The sequence below is a fragment of the Mobula birostris genome, chromosome 8, assembly GCF_030028105.1.
Source record: "Mobula birostris isolate sMobBir1 chromosome 8, sMobBir1.hap1, whole genome shotgun sequence".
NCBI classification, from domain to species: domain Eukaryota; kingdom Metazoa; phylum Chordata; class Chondrichthyes; order Myliobatiformes; family Myliobatidae; genus Mobula; species Mobula birostris.
Genome location: NC_092377.1, coordinates 67,850,804 through 67,871,828, shown reverse-complemented (window position 1 = coordinate 67,871,828; position 21,025 = coordinate 67,850,804). Strand labels below are relative to the sequence as shown.

At 40.3% G+C, this 21,025-nt stretch overlaps 1 protein-coding gene across 8 annotated transcripts in view; it reads left to right on the top strand.

Moving 5' to 3' along the window:
- LOC140201367 (utrophin-like) overlaps positions 1–21,025 on the top strand; it is a 524,122-nt gene that overhangs the window by 446,821 nt on the left and 56,276 nt on the right. For all 8 annotated transcript variants that reach the window (XM_072265376.1, XM_072265377.1, XM_072265374.1 and 5 more), the window contains 5 exons: positions 4,582–4,718; positions 6,025–6,063; positions 6,737–6,802; positions 8,998–9,063; positions 9,350–9,508. In XM_072265376.1, the coding sequence (XP_072121477.1) occupies positions 4,582–4,718; positions 6,025–6,063; positions 6,737–6,802; positions 8,998–9,063; positions 9,350–9,508 (467 nt within the window). The remainder of the gene's footprint in view (positions 1–4,581; positions 4,719–6,024; positions 6,064–6,736; positions 6,803–8,997; positions 9,064–9,349; positions 9,509–21,025) is intronic.

Genomic DNA, 21,025 nt, shown 5'->3' with positions numbered 1-21,025 from the left:
ATACATATACTAATCCTGTTTTCTGATATCATGTGCCAAGATGTTTTAACTCCACTGTTGTGATATCAACCTTCCTCACCAAAGCTCTCCAATTCCTTTTCCATTTTCCATCTCCTTTGACTTTGAGCGTGTTCTGGCCTGGAATTTGTGTCGTTGTCTTGGGTGATGGAATTACTGGTTCGGTTGCAAAGTTTATAGATGATCTGAAGATAGGTGGAAGGACAGGTAGTTTTGAGGAAGTAGTGAAGCTCAGAAGGACTTGGATAGATTTGGAGAATGGGCAAAGGAATGGCAGGTGGAGTAGCCTTGGGAATGTATGGTCATGCACTTTGGTAGAAGAAATAAAAGGGTTGACTATTTTCTAAATGGAGTGAAAATACAAAAAACTGAGGCACCGAAAGACCTGGGAGCCCTCTTGCATGATTCCGTAAAGGTAAATTTGCAGGTTGAGCATGTAGTGAGAAAGGCAAACATGATGTTGGTATTTATTTCAAGAGGACGAGATTATAAAACTAATGATCTAATGTTGAAACTTTTCATAAAGCACTGGTGAGGCTTCACTTGGAGATTTGTGAGCACTTTTGGGCTCCTTAGAAAGGATATGTTGAAACTGGAGAGTGTTCAAAGGAGCTTCACAAAAATGATTCCACGATTGAATGGCTTGTCATATGAAGAACATTTGAATACTTTGGGCCTGTATTCACTAAAATTCAGAAGAATGAGGGGTGACCTCATTGAAACCTATTGAATGGTGAAAAGGCCTTGATTGAATGGATGTGGAGAGTATGTTTCCTATGGTGGGAGAGTCTAAGACCAGAGGACACAGCCTCAAAATAGAGGGGCATCCTTTTAGAACAAAGTAAGGAGGAATTTCTTTAGCCAGAGAGTGGTGAATCTGTGGAATTGTTTGCCACGGGGGGCTCTGGAGGCCAAGTCTTTATATATGTTTAAGGCAGAGATTAATAGTGCAAACATGAGGAAATCTGCAGATGCTGGAATTTTAAGCAACACACATAAAAATTCCTGGTGAACGCAGCAGGCCAGGCAGCATCTATAGGAAGAAGTACAGTCGACGTTTCAGGCCGAGACCCTTCATCAGGACAAACTGAAAGAAGAGATAGTAAGAGATTTGAAAGTGGGAGGGGGAGGGGGAATCCGAAATGATAGGAGAAGACAGGGTGGGGGGCGGGATCTGGAAAGTTGATTGGCAAAAGGAATATGAGAGGATCATGAGACGGGAGACCGAGGGAGAAAGAAAAGGGGAGGGGGTAAGCCCAGAGGATGGGCAAGGAGTATAGTGAGAGGGACAGAGGGAGAAAAAGGAGAGAGAGAGAGAGAAAAAAAATAATAATAAATGAATAAATAATAGATGGGGTACGAAGGGAAGGTGGGGCATTAACAGAAATTAGAGAAGTTAATGTTCATGCCATCAGGTTGGAGGCTACCCAGACGGAATATAAGATGTCGTTCTTCCAACCTCTACTGTCAAGATGAAGCCGCACACAGGTTGGAGGAACAACACCTTATATTTCGTCTGGGTAGCCTTTCAATCTCTTACTATCTTTTTTCAGTTAGTCCTGACAAAGGGTCTCGGCCCGAAATGTTGACTGTACCTCTTCCTAGAGAGATTGATAGCTTCTTGATTAGTCAGGGCATGCAGGGATATGGAGTGAAGGCAGGAGACTGGAGCTAAGGAAAATTGGGTCAGCCATGATGAAATGGCGGAGCAGACTCAGTGGGCCAAATAGCCTAATTCTGCTCCTATATCTTATGGTTTGACAGAATATTGCATTTGCAGCCATGGCCATCCTGAACCACATTTCTGTAATAACTGATCATGCTTATTTTTCTTTATTTCTGACATTATTTTGATATATATTGAATGCTAACAATATTGAGATTTAGATTATACATTGAATTTAAAAGAGCTTAAAATTTAGATTTTTTTAACCATTCTCATTTTGATGTGGTTTATTGTTCTGTCATTCACTCAAATGCAATTCAATAGAAACATGGTGTTGCTTTCGGAGGAACTATCAAAGGTGAAAAAGAAGCAACAGCTCATTGCAGAGTGGCATTTACTGAGCTTTCGCATCAGATCATCTATCCTGTACTAAGCTGGTAAATGGTGAATGAAGAGTGAAGGGAGAATCTGGCACTTGGTTTAAGAATAGTTTATGATTATGAACCATTCTCAAATTTTGAGTGAAAGCAGTGGTCAAAGTTGAGCTTAATGTCATATATATAAGTACATGTATGCATAGGTACAATGAAAAATCTACTTGCAGCATCACGGACACATTGTACCAGGTACACAACAGTCATAAGAAAAACATAAATTATGGAAAATTGTCCAAGAAAAGCACAATTAGAATTTTTGAAAACATTTCATTTTCGTGCTAAGTAGTCATAGTGCTGATATTCTACTGTGATAATTAAGGTTGTGCAGTTTGGTTCAAGAACTGTTGAACCAGCTGATGGTCGCTGCAAGAAGATGGCATGGCCCAGGTGGTGGACTCGACACCCATGACTGTGTGGCTAGGCGTAGCTCAAGTGGCACCTGTAAATTTGCTGATGATATAACCATTGTTGGTAGAATCTCAGATGGAGATGGGAGGGCGTACAGGAGCGAGATATACCAGCTCGTTGAGTGGTGTCACAGTAACAACCTTGCACTCAGTGTCGGTAAGATGAAAGAGCTGACTGTGGTCTTCAGGAAGGTTAAGACAAGGGAACATGAACCAATCCTCATAGAGGGATCAGAAGTGGAGAGAGTGAGCAATTTGGAGTTCCTGGGTGTCAAAGTCTCTGAGGATTTAACCTGTTCCCAACATAGTGATGCAACTATGAAGAAGGTAAGATTGCGGCTATATTTCATTAGGAGTTTGAGGAGATTTGGTATAAAAACTTCTATAGATGTACCATGGAGAACATTCTGACAGACTGCATCACTGTTTGGCATGGGGGGACTACGGTGTAGGACTGAAAGAAGCTACAGGAAGTTGTAAAATTAGACAGTTCCATCTTGGGTACTAGCCTCCATAGTATCTAAGACATCTGGAAGGATCGGTGCTGCAGAAAGAACCCCCATCACCCAGGGTGTGCCCCCTTCTCATTGTTACTCTCAGGAATGAGGTGCAGAAGCCTGAAGGGACACACTCAGCGATTCAGGAACAGCACCTTCCCCTCTGTCATACGATCCCTAAATGGACCTTGAGCCCATGAATGCTAACTCAATTTTTTAAAAATATATATTACTTCTGTTTCTATACCATTTTAATCTATTTAATATACATATATATACTTAATATAGTTGATTTACTTTTTTTCTTTACTGTCATGTATTTCATTGTTCTGCTGCTAAGTTAACAAATTTTACAACACACGCCAGTGATAACAAGCCTGACTCTGATTCTCACTGTGATGATGCATGTTGTGCCTCATGTAGATTGAAATTGGCAAGTTTTGTGCCAGTAATGTATTGGACTGAATCCATTACTCTTTGAAGCTTCTTGTGCTCCTGCATATTCAAATTACTGTACCAGATCCTGCAAATGGTCAGGGTATTTTCAACATCTTCTCTATCATTTGTGTTGTTTATTAACTAAGGGAAAATAGTTTAACTTCCACTTAATGATTGTTCTGACATTTCCAATGTTTTTTTAATAATCTGAGCAGTATCATTATCATCAACTTATCTAGATTAGACATTTCACGATGCAACTCTTAATTAATCAAAGCTTGCAGTTTGTTGTCTCTGCACAAATATCAACGTAACTAAGCTGACCCCTGACCAACAACAAACATGAATTTTACTGTTACCCTGTACTAATACTCATTCTGACCACTTGTCCAATTTATAACACTGAAATAGGGCTCCCCCATTGGTCAAATGATTAATCATTCTCCCAGCCCCTGGAATAGGGGTCTTCCTCGCAATAGTTGGTCTCTGGAGTACTTGCTGCTTTGCATTCAAAGGCCCTCATATTTGTGCTCTTTTCTTATCAATTCAAATACTGTATTTCGATATTGTTGGCTCAAGCCTATCTGGCTAATGTGTGGCACCATCCCATTAGCTCTCGTCAAAGCTAGCACCATTTTATTGCCCTTCTCACAAGTATCAACTTGTAATTAATGTCTCTGTTCTGAATCAGAGCAGAACAGCCAGTTACTAGGTTCGAGTTATTCAGGTCAGACACAGACTCCTCTATAAACCTCCGTGTTCTGTCTTACCAAAGAACATCTCACAAATAACTTCTTCTTTGAAAATTATTGTGTCCATTTTAATACAGGTTTCAGGCCAGCTTCACAAAATGACAGCCTCAATTCCTTCAACCACATGGCATTTGTTTTCTCTATTTCCACTGTTCTTGACTCATTTGAATTCAATGTTTTCTTCCTTATATTAATTACTTCATGATCAACAACTATAAGGAAACCTTAGGCCTGATCCTCAGGTACAAACATAATTACTTTCCTGACAAGACTTCGTCCAGTTAACATGCACACATTTTGCATGAGATGAATGGCTGAATTAGCAGAGCACTTCATGAGAATTCATAATATCTTTTGCATTTTTAGACAACATCAGGTGAAGATGTACGTGATTTTACTAAAGTGCTGAAAAATAAGTTCAGATCAAAGAAGTACTTTGCCAAGCATCACCGTCTGGGTTACCTGCCTGTACAAACAGTCCTGGAAGGTGAAAATCTTGAAATGTAAGTTTGACAATGTGTGGCTTTTAAGTGATGAATAATTAGTTTTGCACTATAGTGCACCCTTTGTTTTGAAGGGAACGAAAGATTTTAAACTGTACATGTATAATATAGTATACATTCAGAAAAGCACTATATAAAAATAAGAAGGCCAAGTGATGAAAACATTGGTCTCCTTCGTGCTTGTCTCCAAAATCCAGTCATTGAGTAAGACATTATCCTTGTTGGACCAGCAACTTGCCACCTGTTTTTGTGATTTCCATTAGACTGATTTCTGTCATTGATAACCACACTTATTTCAGCTGGACCAACTGTTGTGATTTTGCAGTGTTTTGAAGCAGAGGAGGAGAGTGAGATGAACAGGCCAACTGGTTCATTTTCTGATTCTGCTTGTTTGAGCATTTTCAGTGTCAGTTGTCAGAAACCAAAATAAGTTCCAAATTGATAGCACTTTTCTCTTAACACTAAATTGATTTTGCCACTGTTGGAGTGAAACCAAGTACTGCAGAGAAATGTGTTCTACTGGTGGGTAATCGGATTAGAGAAGAAAAGCTCAAATAATTTGGAAACTATTCAGTTACCTCCCAAGAAAAGAACATTGAAATGAGTAACCATGTTCAATTGTGATCATCCCATGAATCAATATCGGGATGGTATTTGGTCCAGGTTCAAGTACATCACCAATATGGTCATTGCTTCTGAAGAGCACCTGTGAACGTAATGTTGAGCAACAAACTTAACACTTTCAGGCGTAGGTGAAAGACATTTTGGAAAATAGGCTGTGCTAATACAGAATATACCATTCTCCTTCTCTGCTGTATGAAGGAGTAAGTGTGTTGCTGGGTTCAAACAGAAAGACACGAAGTAAATTTGGCGAACACAATTCACGAGTTAAAGGCAGATAGAGACTGTTTGGTATTGGGCTTTAAAGCTTAAGTTGATTTGAAGTTCATTGGCTTGCCTGTGCAGAAGATAAATCAAAAGGACAGAACATGAATGCTTTCCTGACGAAGATGGAGTGATATTTCAAGAGCAGTATTAGGGAGGTGCTTAGAAAATTCAGAAAATATCGGTGTCCTAGTAAAGTAAAGAGGGAATATTATTTAACAACAATGTAATAAAATTGAATAATTTTTCCTTAAGGCACCAAGAGCCAGGCTTATTAATGATGGATGTGTTGCCTTTGATGTTTACTTGAATTACACCAACATCCTTAGTATGCGTGTTTCATTACTGTGCATTGTTGTAAAATATTTCATCAATTCTTGAGTGGCATAAACAACATTTTGTAATTTTCTCTCTTTTGCAGCCCTGTCACACTCATCAGCATGTGGCCTGAACAGTATGAGTGAGTATATGTTACTGTCTTGTATGCCAAATACATCACCTCAACCCAACAGCAGTTTGTTGCTGTGTTAAGTACTGAATGTCTTCCTTTTGCCGGGGACTAGAGAATTTATTATTTCCTTTTTGTGCTTTCAGTTAATGCATCTGTCATGATTAAGAATTTGTTTATTTTAAATGGAAAACAATAATAGAACACTCAGACATGTAGTTTTGTATTATGTCAACTTATTGTGCTCTTTCCCGAGAAATCCCCCTGCCCTGCAAACCATGCTCCCCTGTTAGTCAAAAATAAAATAGTAACTACAAAGAGATATTTCAGCCTGAGCATTATATCATTAAGAAGGTATTGAGCTGATCTGATCAGCATTGCATATGCACTTTTTGCTTTTATAGCATGCAGAGCATTAAATTACTGTATTCTTCCACCTTAGCCTGTTGTATCACAAGTAACAAAAGCTATGGAAAGCTGCTTAAAATGGGGAACTAAAGATAATGTTAAACTAGTGTTGAAAAGGAAATATAATTCCCATTCCATTTTACTGCACATTTCATTTCTATTGCAGTAGATTGTAACATCTACCTTCATAAACTTAACAATACTAAAATAATGATGAAATATATTTGTTTTGATGTTTAAACTGAAATATTAATAATCAGATGCTTTACTATTATAGCCCCACACAATCTCCACGGCTGTCCCAAGATGATACACATTCCAGAATAGAACACTATGCCAACAGGTAACAAAAATATTCGCAGATACTAATTGAAATTGAAAAGGTGTTACGAGATGAAACTAGTTTGTTCTGTTCAGATTCTTGGGTTTCAAAATGCTCATTTTAACCAAGTTGGAATTTAGTTTCAAATTAAGTTTTGTAATTAAAAATAGATAGCAATTTCATCATTATACTTCATACCTTGTGTATTAATTTTGGCAAAATTTGATAGATTGCTGTACATATTGATGAAGGATCACAGCCTGAACCATGGCTGTTTGTTTCCCTCCATTGATGCTGGTTGACTGAAATTCCTCCAGCATTTTGTGCATGTTACTCCAGATTTCCAGCATTTCCAGTCTGTTGTGCATCCACAAGGCTGTTAAGACTTCTTCACCATTCAATAAGGTCATGGGTGATCTGAGTATAACCACACATCCGCATTCTTGTCCATTCTCAGTCAGTAACATTCCACCCCATTGCTTATCAAGAATCTGTTTGTCTCTTCCTTAAAAGTTTACATAGACTGTCTCCATTGAACTTTAAGGAAGAGGATTCCAAAGACTCTCCAGCCTGCTGAGATAGGGAAAAAAATCACCATGCCTTTTAGTTAAATAGGTGTTCCTCTGGATCTAGATTTTATGTGAGACTATCTTTTCTGTAACCATGCTGTCAAAACTCAGTAGGATCTGGTAGTTGTCAATCAAGTCCTCTCTTGCTCTGAACACAAAATAATCTGCAGATGCTGGGGTCAAAGCAACACTCACAACACGCTGGAGGAACTCAGCTGGTCGGGCAGCATCCGTGGAAAAGATCGGTCGACGTTTCGGGCCGGAACCCTTCGTCAGGACTGCAGAGGGAAGGGGCAGAGGCCCTATAAAGAAGGTGGGGGGAGGGTGGGAAGGAGAAGGCTGGTAGGTTCCAGGTGAAAAACCAGTAAGGGGAAAGATAAAGGGGTGGGGGAGGGGAGGCAGGGAGGTGATAGGCAGGAAAGGTGAAGAAAGAATAGGGGAAAACACAATGGGTAGTAGAAGGAGGCAGGACCATGAGGGAGGTGATAGGTAGCTGCGGGAGGGAGCACAGTGACATAGGGATAGGGGAAGGGAGGGGGAGGGAATTATTGGAAGTTGGAGATGTTGCTCCTCCAACCTGAGTTTGGCCTCATCATGGCAGTAGAGGAGGCCATGTATGGACATATCTGAATGGGAGTGGGAAGCAGAGTTGAAGTGGGTGGCTACTGGGAGATCCTGTCTGTTGTGGCGGATGGAGCGGAGGTGCTTGACAAAGCGGTCCCCCAATCTGCGTCGGGTTTCACCGATGTAGAGGAGGCCGCACCGGTTGCAATAGATGACCCCAACAGACTCACAGGTGAAGTGTTGCCTCACTTGGAAGGACTGTTTGGGGCCCTGAATGGTGGCAAGAGAGGAGATGTAGGGACAGGTGTAGCACTTGCGCTTACAGGGATATGTACCGGGTGGGAGATCCGTGGGGAGCGACGTGTGGACCAGGGAGTTCTGGAGGGACCGATCCCTGTGGAAAGTGGAGAGGGAAAGATGTGCTTAGTGGTGGGGTCCTGTTGAAGGTGACGGAAGTTGTGGAGGATAATGTGCTGGATCCGGAGGCTGGTGGGGTGGTAGATGAGGACAAGGGGAACTCTGTCCCTGTTGTGGTGGCGGGAGGATGGGGCAGGAAATGGAGGAGATGCAGGTGAGGGCGTCATTGATGACAGCAGAAGGGAAAACACGATCCTTAAAGAAAGAGGACACTTGAGATGTCCTGGAACGGAAAACCTCATCCTCGGAGCAGATGTGGCGGAGACGGGGGAATAGGGAATGGCATTTTTGCATGTGGCAGGTTGGGAAGAGGTATAGTCGAGGTAGTTATGAGAGTCAGTGGGCTTGCAGAAGATGTCAGTGGACAGTCTGTCTCCAGAGATGAAGACCGAGAGATCGAGAAAGGGGAGAGAAGTGCTTCAGACCTCCGGAATTTGGAAAAGTCTTTCCTCAAGGAAACTTACCTGCTCTAAGTAGCAGTCAAGTAAACTTTTTCTGAGCTTCAAACAGTCATTGGAGAACAACCTCCGCAATGTCTGGCCTTTTGCAAATATGTAAAGGTGGGACTCCTTAAGACTGCTTATTAAGATATAAGTAATACTATAACTCAAGTACTCTTCTAATTTTATTGGAATCTAATAAGATAATCTGGCACCTTTTATTCAGGCTGGCACAGATGGAGAGAACTAACGGATCTTTGCTCACCGACAGTAGTTCTGCCACAGGAAGTATGTAAGTAATTTGAACGATTAGTGCACTCAGTATGATTTATACATAGCAGCTTGAACTACAGTGCATCTTAAATAGTGATATTCTGGTAATAGGTAAGGAACATACCACCTAAATAAAAATGTAATGTTTTTAAATTGTAATTGAATCAATGACCTGAAGATATTTGTGATTTCCTGTTGGAACGGGGACAGTTGCAGATTACTTGCATGAAATTATGAAGATTTTAAAAATACATATTTTTACATTACAGAAGAACTGTAAAATGAGTAATGTATTCTTTGTACAGTGATGATGAACACGCACTAATTCAACAGTTCTGTCAAACACTGGGGAGTGAATCACCTATAAGCCAGCCTCAAAGTCCTGTTCAGATCCTCAAGTCAGTAGAGAAAGAAGAAAGGAGTGAACTGGAGCGCATCATTGCTGATCTTGAAGAAGAGCAAAGGTGAATTTGATTGTTCTTACAATTTTTTGTAACTGTATTAATCCTCTGAAGGCAGTGGCATAATCCATTGTTATTTCATGATCCTCCAAATGACTATTGTTCAAATTAAAGATCATGTCTACAGTGTTCAGAATACACCCCTTCACCATGAACTCAGTCTCCTCACCTCATGCAGCTCTTCAGAATCCACCAAACTTCTCATTATTAAGATTGTGTCCAAAAGACAACAAACTGAAAATACAAAAGAAAATAATAGTAATAATAAAAAATAAATTAGCATTAAATATTGCAAACATCAGTGAAGAGTCCTTGAAAGTGAGTCCATAGCTTGTGGGAATGATTTGGTGAGGGGCAAGAGAAGTTGTGTGAAGTTATCCCCTCTGGTACAACGGCCTGATGGTTGAGGGGTAATAACTGTTCCTGAACCTGGTGTTGTGAGTTCTGGGGCTCTTGTACCACCTTCCTGGTGAAAGCAGCAAGAAGAGAGCATGACCTTTGTGGTGGGGGTTCCTGATGTTGGATGCAGCTTTCCTGTGACAACGCTCCATGTAGGTGTGCTCGGTGGTGGGAAGGGCTTTACCCGTGATGGGCTGAGCTGTGTCTGCTACTTTTTGTTGAATTTTCTGTTCAAGGGCATTGGTGTTTCCATATCAGGCTGTGATGCAGTCAGCCAATATACTCTCCACCACACACCTATAAATGTGATTTTAGATAGTGTGCCGAATCTTCGCAAACTTCTAAGGAAGTAGAGGCGCTTCCGTGCGTTCTTCGTAATTGCATTTACATGTGCATGAAATGTCCTCTGAAATGATAATACTGAGGAACTTAAAGTTGCTGATCCCCTCCACTTCTGATCCCCTGATGATAACTGACTCATGGACCTCTGGTTTCCTCATCCTGAAGTCTATAATTGGCTCCTTGGTTTTGTTGACATTGAGAAGTTGTTGTGGCACCGCTCAGCCAGATTTTCAATCTCCCTGCTATATGCTGGTTTGCCACCACCTTCGATGTGGCCATGACAGTGGTATCATCGGCACATTTCAATATGGCATTGAAGCTATGCTTAGCCATACAGCCTTAAGTAAAAAATGAATAGAGCAGGGGGCGAAGCACACAGCCCTGTTAGGTACCTGTGCTGATGGAGATTGCCGAGGAGATGTTGTTATCAATGCAAACTTACCCAGTCTGCAAGTGAGGAAATCGAGGATCCAATTGCACAAGGAGATAATGAGGCCAAGGTCTTGGAGCTTATTGATTAGCTTTGAGGAAATGATAATATTGAATGCCAAGCTGTGGTCAATAAAGAGCATCCTGGTGTATATTCCTTTGCTATCCAGATGCTCCAGGGTTGAGTGAAGAGTCAATGAAATGGTTTCTGCTGTGGATCTGTTGTGCTGGTAGGCAAATTGGACTGGATCAAAGTCAGTTCTCAGACATGAGTGTATATGTTTCATTACCAGCCTCTGCACAAGACCATAAGATGTAGGAGTGGAATTAGCCCTCTTGGTCCATTGTGTCCGCTCTGCTACTTCATCATGGTTGATCCAGTTTTCCTCTCAGCCCCAATCTCCTGCCTTCTCCCTATTTCCCTTCATGCCCTGACCAATCAAGAATCTATCGACCCCTGCCTTAAATATACATAGAATTGGCCTCCCCAGCTGCCTTTTGCAAAGAATTCCACAGGTTCAGAATTCTCTGGCTAAAGAAATTCCTCTTCATTTCCATTCTAAAAGGACGACCCTCTTCTGAGGCTCTGTCTTAGACTCTCCCACCATAAGAAACATCCTGTCCACATCCACTCCATCAAGGCCTTTCACCATTCAATAGGTTTCAATGAGGTCACCCCTCATTCTTCTGAATTTTAGTGAATACAGGCCCAGAGCATTTAAACACTCTTCATATGACAAGCCATTCAATACTGGAATAATTTTCGTGAACCTCCTTTGAACCCTCTCCAGTGTCAGCACATCCTTTCTAAGATAAGGGGCCCAAACCTGTTCATAATACTGCAAGTGAGGCCTTACCAGTGCTTTATAAAGTCTGAACATTACATCCTTGCTTTTATATTGAAATGAATGCTAGCATTGCATTTGCCTTCCTCACCACAGACTAACTTGTAAATTAACCTTTATGGAATCTTGCACAAGGACTCCCATTCCCTTTTCACTTCAGTTTTTTGTAATTTCTCTCCATTTTGGAAATAGTTGACCCTTTTATTTCTTCTGCTGAAGTGGATGAGACCATACACTTCCCAACATTGTATCCCCTCTGCCTTTTCTTTGCCCATTCTGGTAATCTGTCTTGTCTTTCTGTAGCCTCTCTGCTTCCTCAATACCTGCTCCACCACCTATGTTCATATCATCGACAAACTTTGCAACAAAGCCATCAATTCCATTATCCAAATCACTGAAATATAACATAAAAAGAATCAGTCCCAACACAGACCCCTGTGGGACACCCTAGTCACCAGCAACCAGCCAGAAAAGGCTCCATTTATTCCCATTCTTTGCCTCTTGCCAATCAGCCACTGCTTTATCCTTTCTAGATCCATTCAAAGGCCTTCTGACATTCCAAGTGCACATCAACGAATTCTCCCTTGTCTATCCTGCTCGTTATTTCTTCAAAGAATTCCAACAGATTTGTCAGGCAAAACTTTCCCTTGAGGAAACCACGCTGACTACAGCCTATTTTATCATATGCCTCCAAGTAACCTGAGACCTTATCCTTAGTGATCCGCTTCCCAACCACTGAGGTCAGACGAACTGATGTATAGCTTCCTTTCTTCTACCTCTCTCCCTTCTTGAAGAGTGGATTGACATTTGCAATTTTCCATTCTTCTGGAACCGTTCCAGAAACTAGTGACTCCACAATCTCTTCAGCCACCTTTTTCAGAACTCTGGGGTGTACACCATGTGGTCCAGGTTACTTATCTACCTTCAGACCTTTCAGTTTCCCAAGAACCTCCTCTCTTGATATGGTAACTTCACACACTTCATGCCCCCTGGAACTTCCACACTACTGCTGGTGTCTTCCACAGTGAAGGCTGATGAAAAATGCTTATTCAGTTCGTCCAACATTTCATTGCCCCTCACTTGTTCCTCTCCAGCGATTTTCTCTTAAAACATTTCGTCACTGTAGATGTAGGTTCAACTGGATGATGGTCTTTGAGGGACTGGTATAATTGAAGTGTGCTTGAAGCAGGTGGGTACATCAGACTGCCAAAGCATAATGTTAAAGATCTCAGTGAACTCTCCAGCCAGTTGATCAGCACAGGTCATTAGTACTCCGCCATCTGCCTCATCTGGGCTGAATGCTTTCTGTGGGTTCACCCTCCTGAAGGAAACTCTCACTTTGGCCTCAGTTTTCTAGTATGTTGGGACCTCTGGTGCTACAGTTTATATGTTGATGGTAATTGAGCAAGGATTTCTTCAAACGAGCCTGATTGAAATCCCCATATGGTTTGAAATATGTTGGGATGGACTGTTTCATTTTTGGTGACAGCAATATGCAATGTCTCAGGCGCATGATTATACTCGGCTGCTGGTGGTATTTAAACTGTATCCAGGATTACGGAGGAGAACTCTCTTGGTAAATGGAATGGTGGACTTTTGATCATTAGGTGTTCAGGGTCGGGGGAACACAAGTATGACAAAACCACCACATCAGAGCACCATAGGGAGTTTTATCATGAAACACACACCCCCATGTTTGGCCTTTTCCGAGCTATAAGTTCGGGCCATCCTGTGTATTGAGAAGCCTTCGGGTCTGATTGCTATATCTGCTGTACTCTGAGCAAGCCATATCTCAGTAAAACAAAGAACACAACAATTCCTCATTTCCCTCTGACACAGCAATCCTGCCCATTTACTAACTTTGGGTAGAGCAGGCCTCATCCATCTGTGTTTCAGCTCAGCTTGGAGTCCCATAGCAGTGAACCTTGATCCGCGTAAAGGGGCCATACCTGCTTGCTTGAGAGTTAATTCTGCTGAGTCCTTCAGAAGATTGTGAAGTCTGTAATTCTTTAACTTAAATTTCCAGAGGGGATCTTTGACAGTTCTCTCAATAATTACATAGTCACCTATCACCACCTCATTGATGTTCATGTTAAATTTAACCACTCAACATAAGACTTTGATTCACATATGGACAAAAGAACTGAATTGTAGAGGCAAGGTGACAGAACAGTGGTATTTTACTAAGTTCAGCATCCAGAAGCCCTTAAAACTGAAATCAGTTGGAATTGAAGGGATAACTGAGGAGAGAGAAACAGGTGATATTAACATAGATGAACGGGTATCAGCCTGAAACATTAACCATTGTCTGACCTACTGAGTAATTCCAGCACTTGTGGTTTTATTTCATATTTCCATTGTTTTGCTTTTTGAAGGGATAACTATCCAGTAGCTGAAGTTGCATTTATTGCAAAGTAGTTATCTGGTCATTTGAGGCTTGGATTCAGGAAATCACTGCAGAGGTATTTTAGGCTTGTGCCTTCGGCACAGCTTTCTCCGGTTGCTTTATTAGTAACCTTGCAGTGACCACATCATCAGGTTTGATGTGGAAGTCTTTGCTAGTGTGCGCACAATGTTCTGTTCTCTTTGCAGTTCTTCTGATGATGAAGTAGTCTATACTTACATGCACAAATACATGTTTAATCTTGAGATTTGGGTCATATTATTTGCATAATGCAATCTTCTGATAATGTTCCTATGATACTCAACAGCTTTGCCAAAATCCCCCACCCAGCACCACCACCACCGTTAGTATACTGAGTTTACTAATGATCAGAAACTCGGCTGGACCAGCCACATGCATATTGTGGCCGCAAAAAACTACGTCCAAAGCAAGTGACTGCCTCCTGATTCCTCAGTCTCTCCACCATCTATCCATCAGAAAGTTACCAAGAGTGAATACTTACTACTCACATAAATGAGTGTAGCTCCACCAAAATTCAGTGCTATGCACCAAACAGAACACATCAAGCTGTTTAATTAGAACCACATCTTCCACCTTTGAGTCATTTACAGGATGTTGTTCGGTTAGATTACCTTCAAATAATAGACATAATAAGCTCCAAAGAGTTTGCAAGATAGTTCTCAAAGTGTGTAAATTCTGTAGTTGTGTCATGATTACTGATTCTAAGTATGAGGCAGATTAATTGCAGCATTATTTGAAAATTGAAGCAGCACATTTTAATTTGTGCAATAATTAACTGAAATGAGCAATAAACCCAAATGAATAATGCTGAATATTGTGCTACAATGGGCAAATAAAAGTATCCATATAATGTTTTTGAAGATATGTTAACAGATGTTTTATCTTCTGCTGGTCATACTCAGCATCATTTTAATTGTATTTAGCGTGTTGTCTTTTACATCAACTTTCAAAAAAAGATGATAATTTCACTTTTAGTGGGATTTATATCTTTACAGCAGATGTTGTTTTCACTGTTGTATCTAGATCATATGTGCTGCTGTTGTTTTCTTCAGCAAAGTACTTCCACTTCAGTTAACTCACATTCATGATATGTTTTACATGCGGGTTTTATCATCTAATTTTTTTCTATATTTCTTTTTCCCAGCTGAAATAATAATTTATTCATAGCATGTATGCCTTTTTACCCAATTTTTCTATCACTTCTTCCCTCCTATTAAGCACACTACTCCATTCGTAAACAGATGTCATAGATCCTTTCTCAAGGGCATATTGATAGTAGCAACTTCAATGTGTAGTTTATTGTCATAGTTTCTATGAACATTTCAGGCTATAGACACATTAACCTTTTCTCTGAGGCAGTTGTGACGGTTATGAATAATTCTACCAAAGCATTTGGCCAGAAGAAGGTATTTGTGAACATGGAATCTGTTACTGGACTGATCTGATTGCAAATGATGTAGCCAGTGATTATCTTGACTTTGCTACCAGTGTCATAAGGAGTCTGAAGCTGGAGCCCGGTGGCTCTTTATCTAAATGCAGGCATCTGATACAGGGTAAAGCTTAGAGATGAATACAGTATCTTTTTGGCTGATCTGAAAATATCTTTTAGGAATGAATATATATTCAAGCAATGTGGAGTTGGTTAGATCAATTGAAAATGAAACAGAGTTTGAATCCTGATTAAAAATATCAAGTGGTATTTTCAAAGATAGTGATTAGGAAATGAAAATATTTTCTGGCTTCATTGTCATATCCGTATACTGTCAGCACTGAAGGGCTCTTTTGAACGTTAGCTTGAGTCTGAACACAGAGCAGAGGCAACAAGCACTGAAATCTTCCTCATTAATGAAAAGTCCAAGTGAACATTCTCATTGTTCTATATAATGTACAGGTTGAGCAATCTGGAAGTTTCAGCATTCCAGTGAACATTTAACCTTTAGAGTACATTGTCAGCTGAAATCTATACTTGTTCAGTAATCACCAGTGGTTCTTGAAGTAATTTGTACTAATTTAGATCAGGAGTTGACTTATCCAATGTAATGCAAAGAATTGATAGAATTCCAGTTTCCCAGAGCGAGACACATCATAAACATCTTCCCCTACCCTTTCATTCGTGCCTATTTAATCTTCCACACTCTCAGTTAGTGGACTTGACATCCACTAACAATAGTGGGGAAAAAAATAGCTCTTGTCAAAACAGCTTTTAAATAAATTACATTATTTTCCATTGTTGGGCAGTCTTGTTTTCAATCTCCAGTTCAAATATTACTCCATTCATCTTTGTTGAATACCTCAGTATCCAATTAATGTTTTATGCAATACCATCAAAATGACAAAACTTAATTCAAAATGCATCTACAGACTTAGTCAAATCCATCATTATGTAAAGCATGTTTAGTAAAATCGTCATTCTTGCTGAGCATCAGCAATGATGCTACTGAGACATATTTTCCAAACATCCCAAACAATTTTATTTGCCAAACAGAATTTCTGAATTTGCTAACTAATATTAGATTTGTATTTGACATAGTTATTATAGAATTGTCACTATTGTAATGTCACAGTTAACTGTATACCTGAAGTATCTCAAGGTGTTTTGTTAGGTTCTCTGGAATTATCTGCCCACAATGTTTTGGAGGTTCAGTCACCATCCATATTCAAGGCAGATAACAATGAATTTTAGGTATTGAGTGAATTGAGAGATATGAGGTTCATGCAGAAATAAAATGGAAGGAAAAATAAGGCACATCATTCCTTTCAGGTCAATGCATCCCAAACTGTTGTGCTAATACATATAAAGGCTCATATATCTTGGTGTCAATAGTGACAAACAGTACCCATGACAATAGAGATTAGATGTGCCTGGTTCTGTAAATGGGCAACATAAGAAATAGAGAAAGCAGTTGACCACCTTTCGCATCCGCTGTGTCATTTGCTAAGATCATGGGTGATCGTCTACCTAGCCCTGCTTTTCCTGTTTGCACCTCGTTTCTCTTGAATTGCTTAATTTTTAAAATCTGTTGTTCTCATGCCTTAAGTATAAACGCTGACAGATCCTCCACAATTTCTTGGACAGAGAACTCCCAAAGAATCTTGAAAAACTAGCTGTTAGAATAACTGCCAGCTTCCTTTGAAACAAATGCACCCTGAGAAGTCCCTGGTGTTTTCCATTTGTGTTGGACACTCTTTAGGGTGCATTTGTTTTGAAGGAAACTGTACAAAATAATATACACCATGTGGCCACTTTATTAAGTACGCCTCATTAATACAAATATATAATCAGCCAGTCATGTGGTAGAAACTTAATTCACAAAAGCATATAGACATGGTCAACAGATTCAGTTGTTGTTCAGACCAAACATCAGATGGGGAAGAAAAGTGACTTTGACCATGGAGTGATTGTTGGTGCCAAATGGGATGGCTTGGTTATCTCAGAATCTCAGTTCATTGCCTGGGGTTTTCACATACTACAGTTTCTAGAGTTTACAGAATCAGAATCAAGAATGGTTTAAAATAAAACAAAAAAAAATCCTGTGAACAACAGTTGTGTAGGTGAAAATGCTGTTGGAGAGAAGTCAGAGGAGAATGGCCAAACTGGTTCAAGCTGACAGGAAGGCAACCGTAATCAAATAACCACTCATTACAACAGTAGTATGCAGAAGGTCATCTCTGAACGCACAACATGTCAAACCTTGCAGTAGCAGCAGCAGAGAAGGGTTTCGCTTCTGTGGCCACTTTATTAGGTACACTCCTGTACCTAATAAAGTGTCCATTGAATGTATTTTCAACTTGCGGTGATTTTGATAGCTTTTTTTTTTCCCCAAGATGAATTGGTTCTGTGAGAAAATATTATAATATTGGTTTTCAACCCTTGGGCCCAAGGTGGTGTGTGTGTGTATATGAAATGACTGGGGAAACTTGTCAAGAGACTGGCATAGAGTACCACAATAATATTTGCACAGATGATTAAAGCTGTGTTTGTTGAAACCAACTAATAACCATTACTATTTCAATCGTATCCTAGGGACTCCTTAAGCAGTCTAGTATTGTTCCTAAGTCTCCAGGCTTGCAAAACCTATACTTCAAAAGTGACAGGTATTCATTACATCCAACTTTCATTAAAACCATTTTATTTGCTTTTGTGAAGTTTTATTAGAATGGCTAGCAGCCTTGTAAAAAGAATTAGTAGTCTAGATCTCATTGAGTAGAGACATGAACTGCTTTAAAACTTCCCATTTATCTTGTCCACATCTGGAAGGTTGATCTTGCTAGCTAAGACAAAACAAAATATTTGAAAAGAGTTACAGAGATCTCTTGTCCTCTAAACAGGCAGTTTAAAGGACAAGGAGTAGGTCATTTAGTCTTTCACCTCTGCTCTGTGATTTGGAAAGACCATTCTGCAACTGAGAGGCAAGGCTTAACCTGGGGCCAGGCTTCGCACAGCGTAACTGAGTGATGGATGATCCAAAATAAACCCCTCCCAATGAACGCCTCTGAAAATCCTTGAAGGCAAACAATATCCCCAATTTTACCCCCGGTCAGATGTGTCAAATTTTAGTTGTCCCTGCATTTTAGAAACATTTAGAAACTCTTAGCAAGGATATAATTATTAGAATCAGGTTTATCATCACCGGCACGTGATGTGAAATTTGTTAACTTAGCAGCAGCAATTCAATGCAATACATAATATAGAAGAGAAAAAAATGAAAAGAAAATAATAATAAGTAAATCAATTACAGTATATGTATATTGAATAGATTTTAAAATGTGCAAAAAAGAATTACTGTATATTAAAAAAGTGAGGTAGTGTCCAAGGGTTCAATGTCCATTTGGATGGCAGAGGGGAAGAAGCTGTTCCTGAATCGCTGAGTGAGTTCCTTCAGGCTTCTGTACCTCCTACCTGATGGTAAAAGTGAGAAAAGGGCATGCCCTGGGTGCTGGAGGTCCTTTATAATGGATGCTGCCTTTCTGAGACACCACTCCCTGAAGATGTCTTGGATACTTTGTAGGCTAGTACCCAAGATGGAGCTGACTAGATTTACAACCTTCTGCAGCTTCTTTCTGTCCTGTGCAGCCCCTCCCCGCCCCCATACCAGACAGTGATACAGCCTGTCAGAATGCTCTCTATGGTACATCTATAGAAGCTTTTGAGTGTAATTCTCGACATACCAAATCTCTTCAAACTCCTAATGAAGCATAGTCGCTGTCTTGCCTTCTTTATAACTACATCGATATGTTGGGACCAGGTTAGATCCTCATTGATCTTGACACCCAGGGATTTGAAACTGCTCACTCTCTCCACTTCTGATCCCTCTGAGGATTGGTATGTGTTCCCTCGTCTTACCCGTCCTGCAGGCCGCAATCAGCTCTTCCGTCTTACTGACGTTGAGTGCCAGGTTGTTGCTGCATCACCACTCCACTATTTGGCACATCTCACTCCTGCAGGCCCTCTTGTCACCACCTGAGATTCTACCAACAATGGTTGTATCATCAGCAGATTTATAGATGGTATTTGAGCTATGCCTAGCCACACAGTCATTTATATATAGAGAGTAGAGCAGTGGGCAAAGCACACATCCCTGAGGTGTGCCAGTGTTGATAGTCAGTGAGGAGAACATGTTATCACCAATCTGCACAGATTGTGGTCTTCCAGTTAGGAAGTTGAGGATCCATTTGCAGAGGGAGGTACAGAGGCCCAGGTTCTGCAGCTCCTTAATCAGGATTGTAGGTATTAATCAGGATTGATGGTATTAAATGCTGAGCTACAGTCGATGAACAGCAGCCTGTCATAGGTGTTTGTGTTGTCCAGATGGTCTAAAGTCATGTGGAGATCCAATAAGATTGTATCTGCCATTGACCTATTGTGACAATAGGCAAATTGCAATGGGTCCAGGTCCTTGCTGAGGCAGGAGTTCAGTCATCATGACCAACCTCTCAAAGCGTTTCATCACTGTAGATGTGAGTGCTACTGGGCGATAGTCATTAAAGCAGCTCACATGCCATATTATAGTTGATTTTTTTTTTTTGCAGTACTGTGAATTATTTTTGAATGTTTTGTACAGGAATTAAATAATCAAAAACATTCATTGTAAAAATAAACGTGGTCTTTCCTTTCTTGTAGAAATAAAGTCATCATTGGAATGACCATCCTGAAGGATTTTTTTTTGGACAGGTTTAACTTGATATCTACAAACAGTTTTTCCCACGTTTACCTTTGGGGAATTCCACTAAGCTCCTATTCCATTTTTGATTCCATACTGGTTTCAATGTTGAGTGCAGTTGGGTAGGAGCCCACTGAGTTACTTGGGCTTGCAACTCACCAGTATTTAAAGAGAGTAACTACCTTGGGTTATATGTGGAACTGTTGACCAGACAAAATCTGGATTTGGATTGCCTTTGAGATTCACAAAACTGGAAGGCAGATGATTTGAGCAGATTATGATCTGATACATTCTTGTGCTTATCACTCTGATTTTCAGGCATCATTTACCCATATTATCAGGAGTTTGAGGAGATTTGGCATGTTAAAAAATACATTCAAAAACTTCTATAGTTGTACCGTGGAGAGCATTCTGACAGGCTGCATCACTGTCTGGTATGGAGGGGCTGCTGCACAGCACTGAAAGAAGCTGCTGAGGGTTGTAAATCTAGTCAGCTCCATCTTGGGTACTAGCCTACAAAGTACCTAGGCCATCTTTCGGGAGCGGTGTCTCAGAAAGGCAACACCCATTATTAAGGACCTCCAGCACCCAGGGCATGCCTTTTTCTCACTGCTACTATCAGATAGGAGGTACAGAAGCCTGAAGGCACACACTCAGCGATTCAGGAACAGCTTCTTCCCCTCTGCCATCTGATTCCTAAATGGACATTGAATCCTTGGACACTACCCCACTTTTTTTTAATATACAGTATTTCTGTTTTTGCACATTTTTTGTAATCTATTCAATATACGTAATTAACTTGTTTATTATTTTTTTCAATTTATTTTTTTCTCTCTGCTAGATTATGTATTGCATTGAACTGCTGCTGCTAAGTTAAAAAATTTCACGTCACATGCTGGTGATAATAAACCTGATTCTG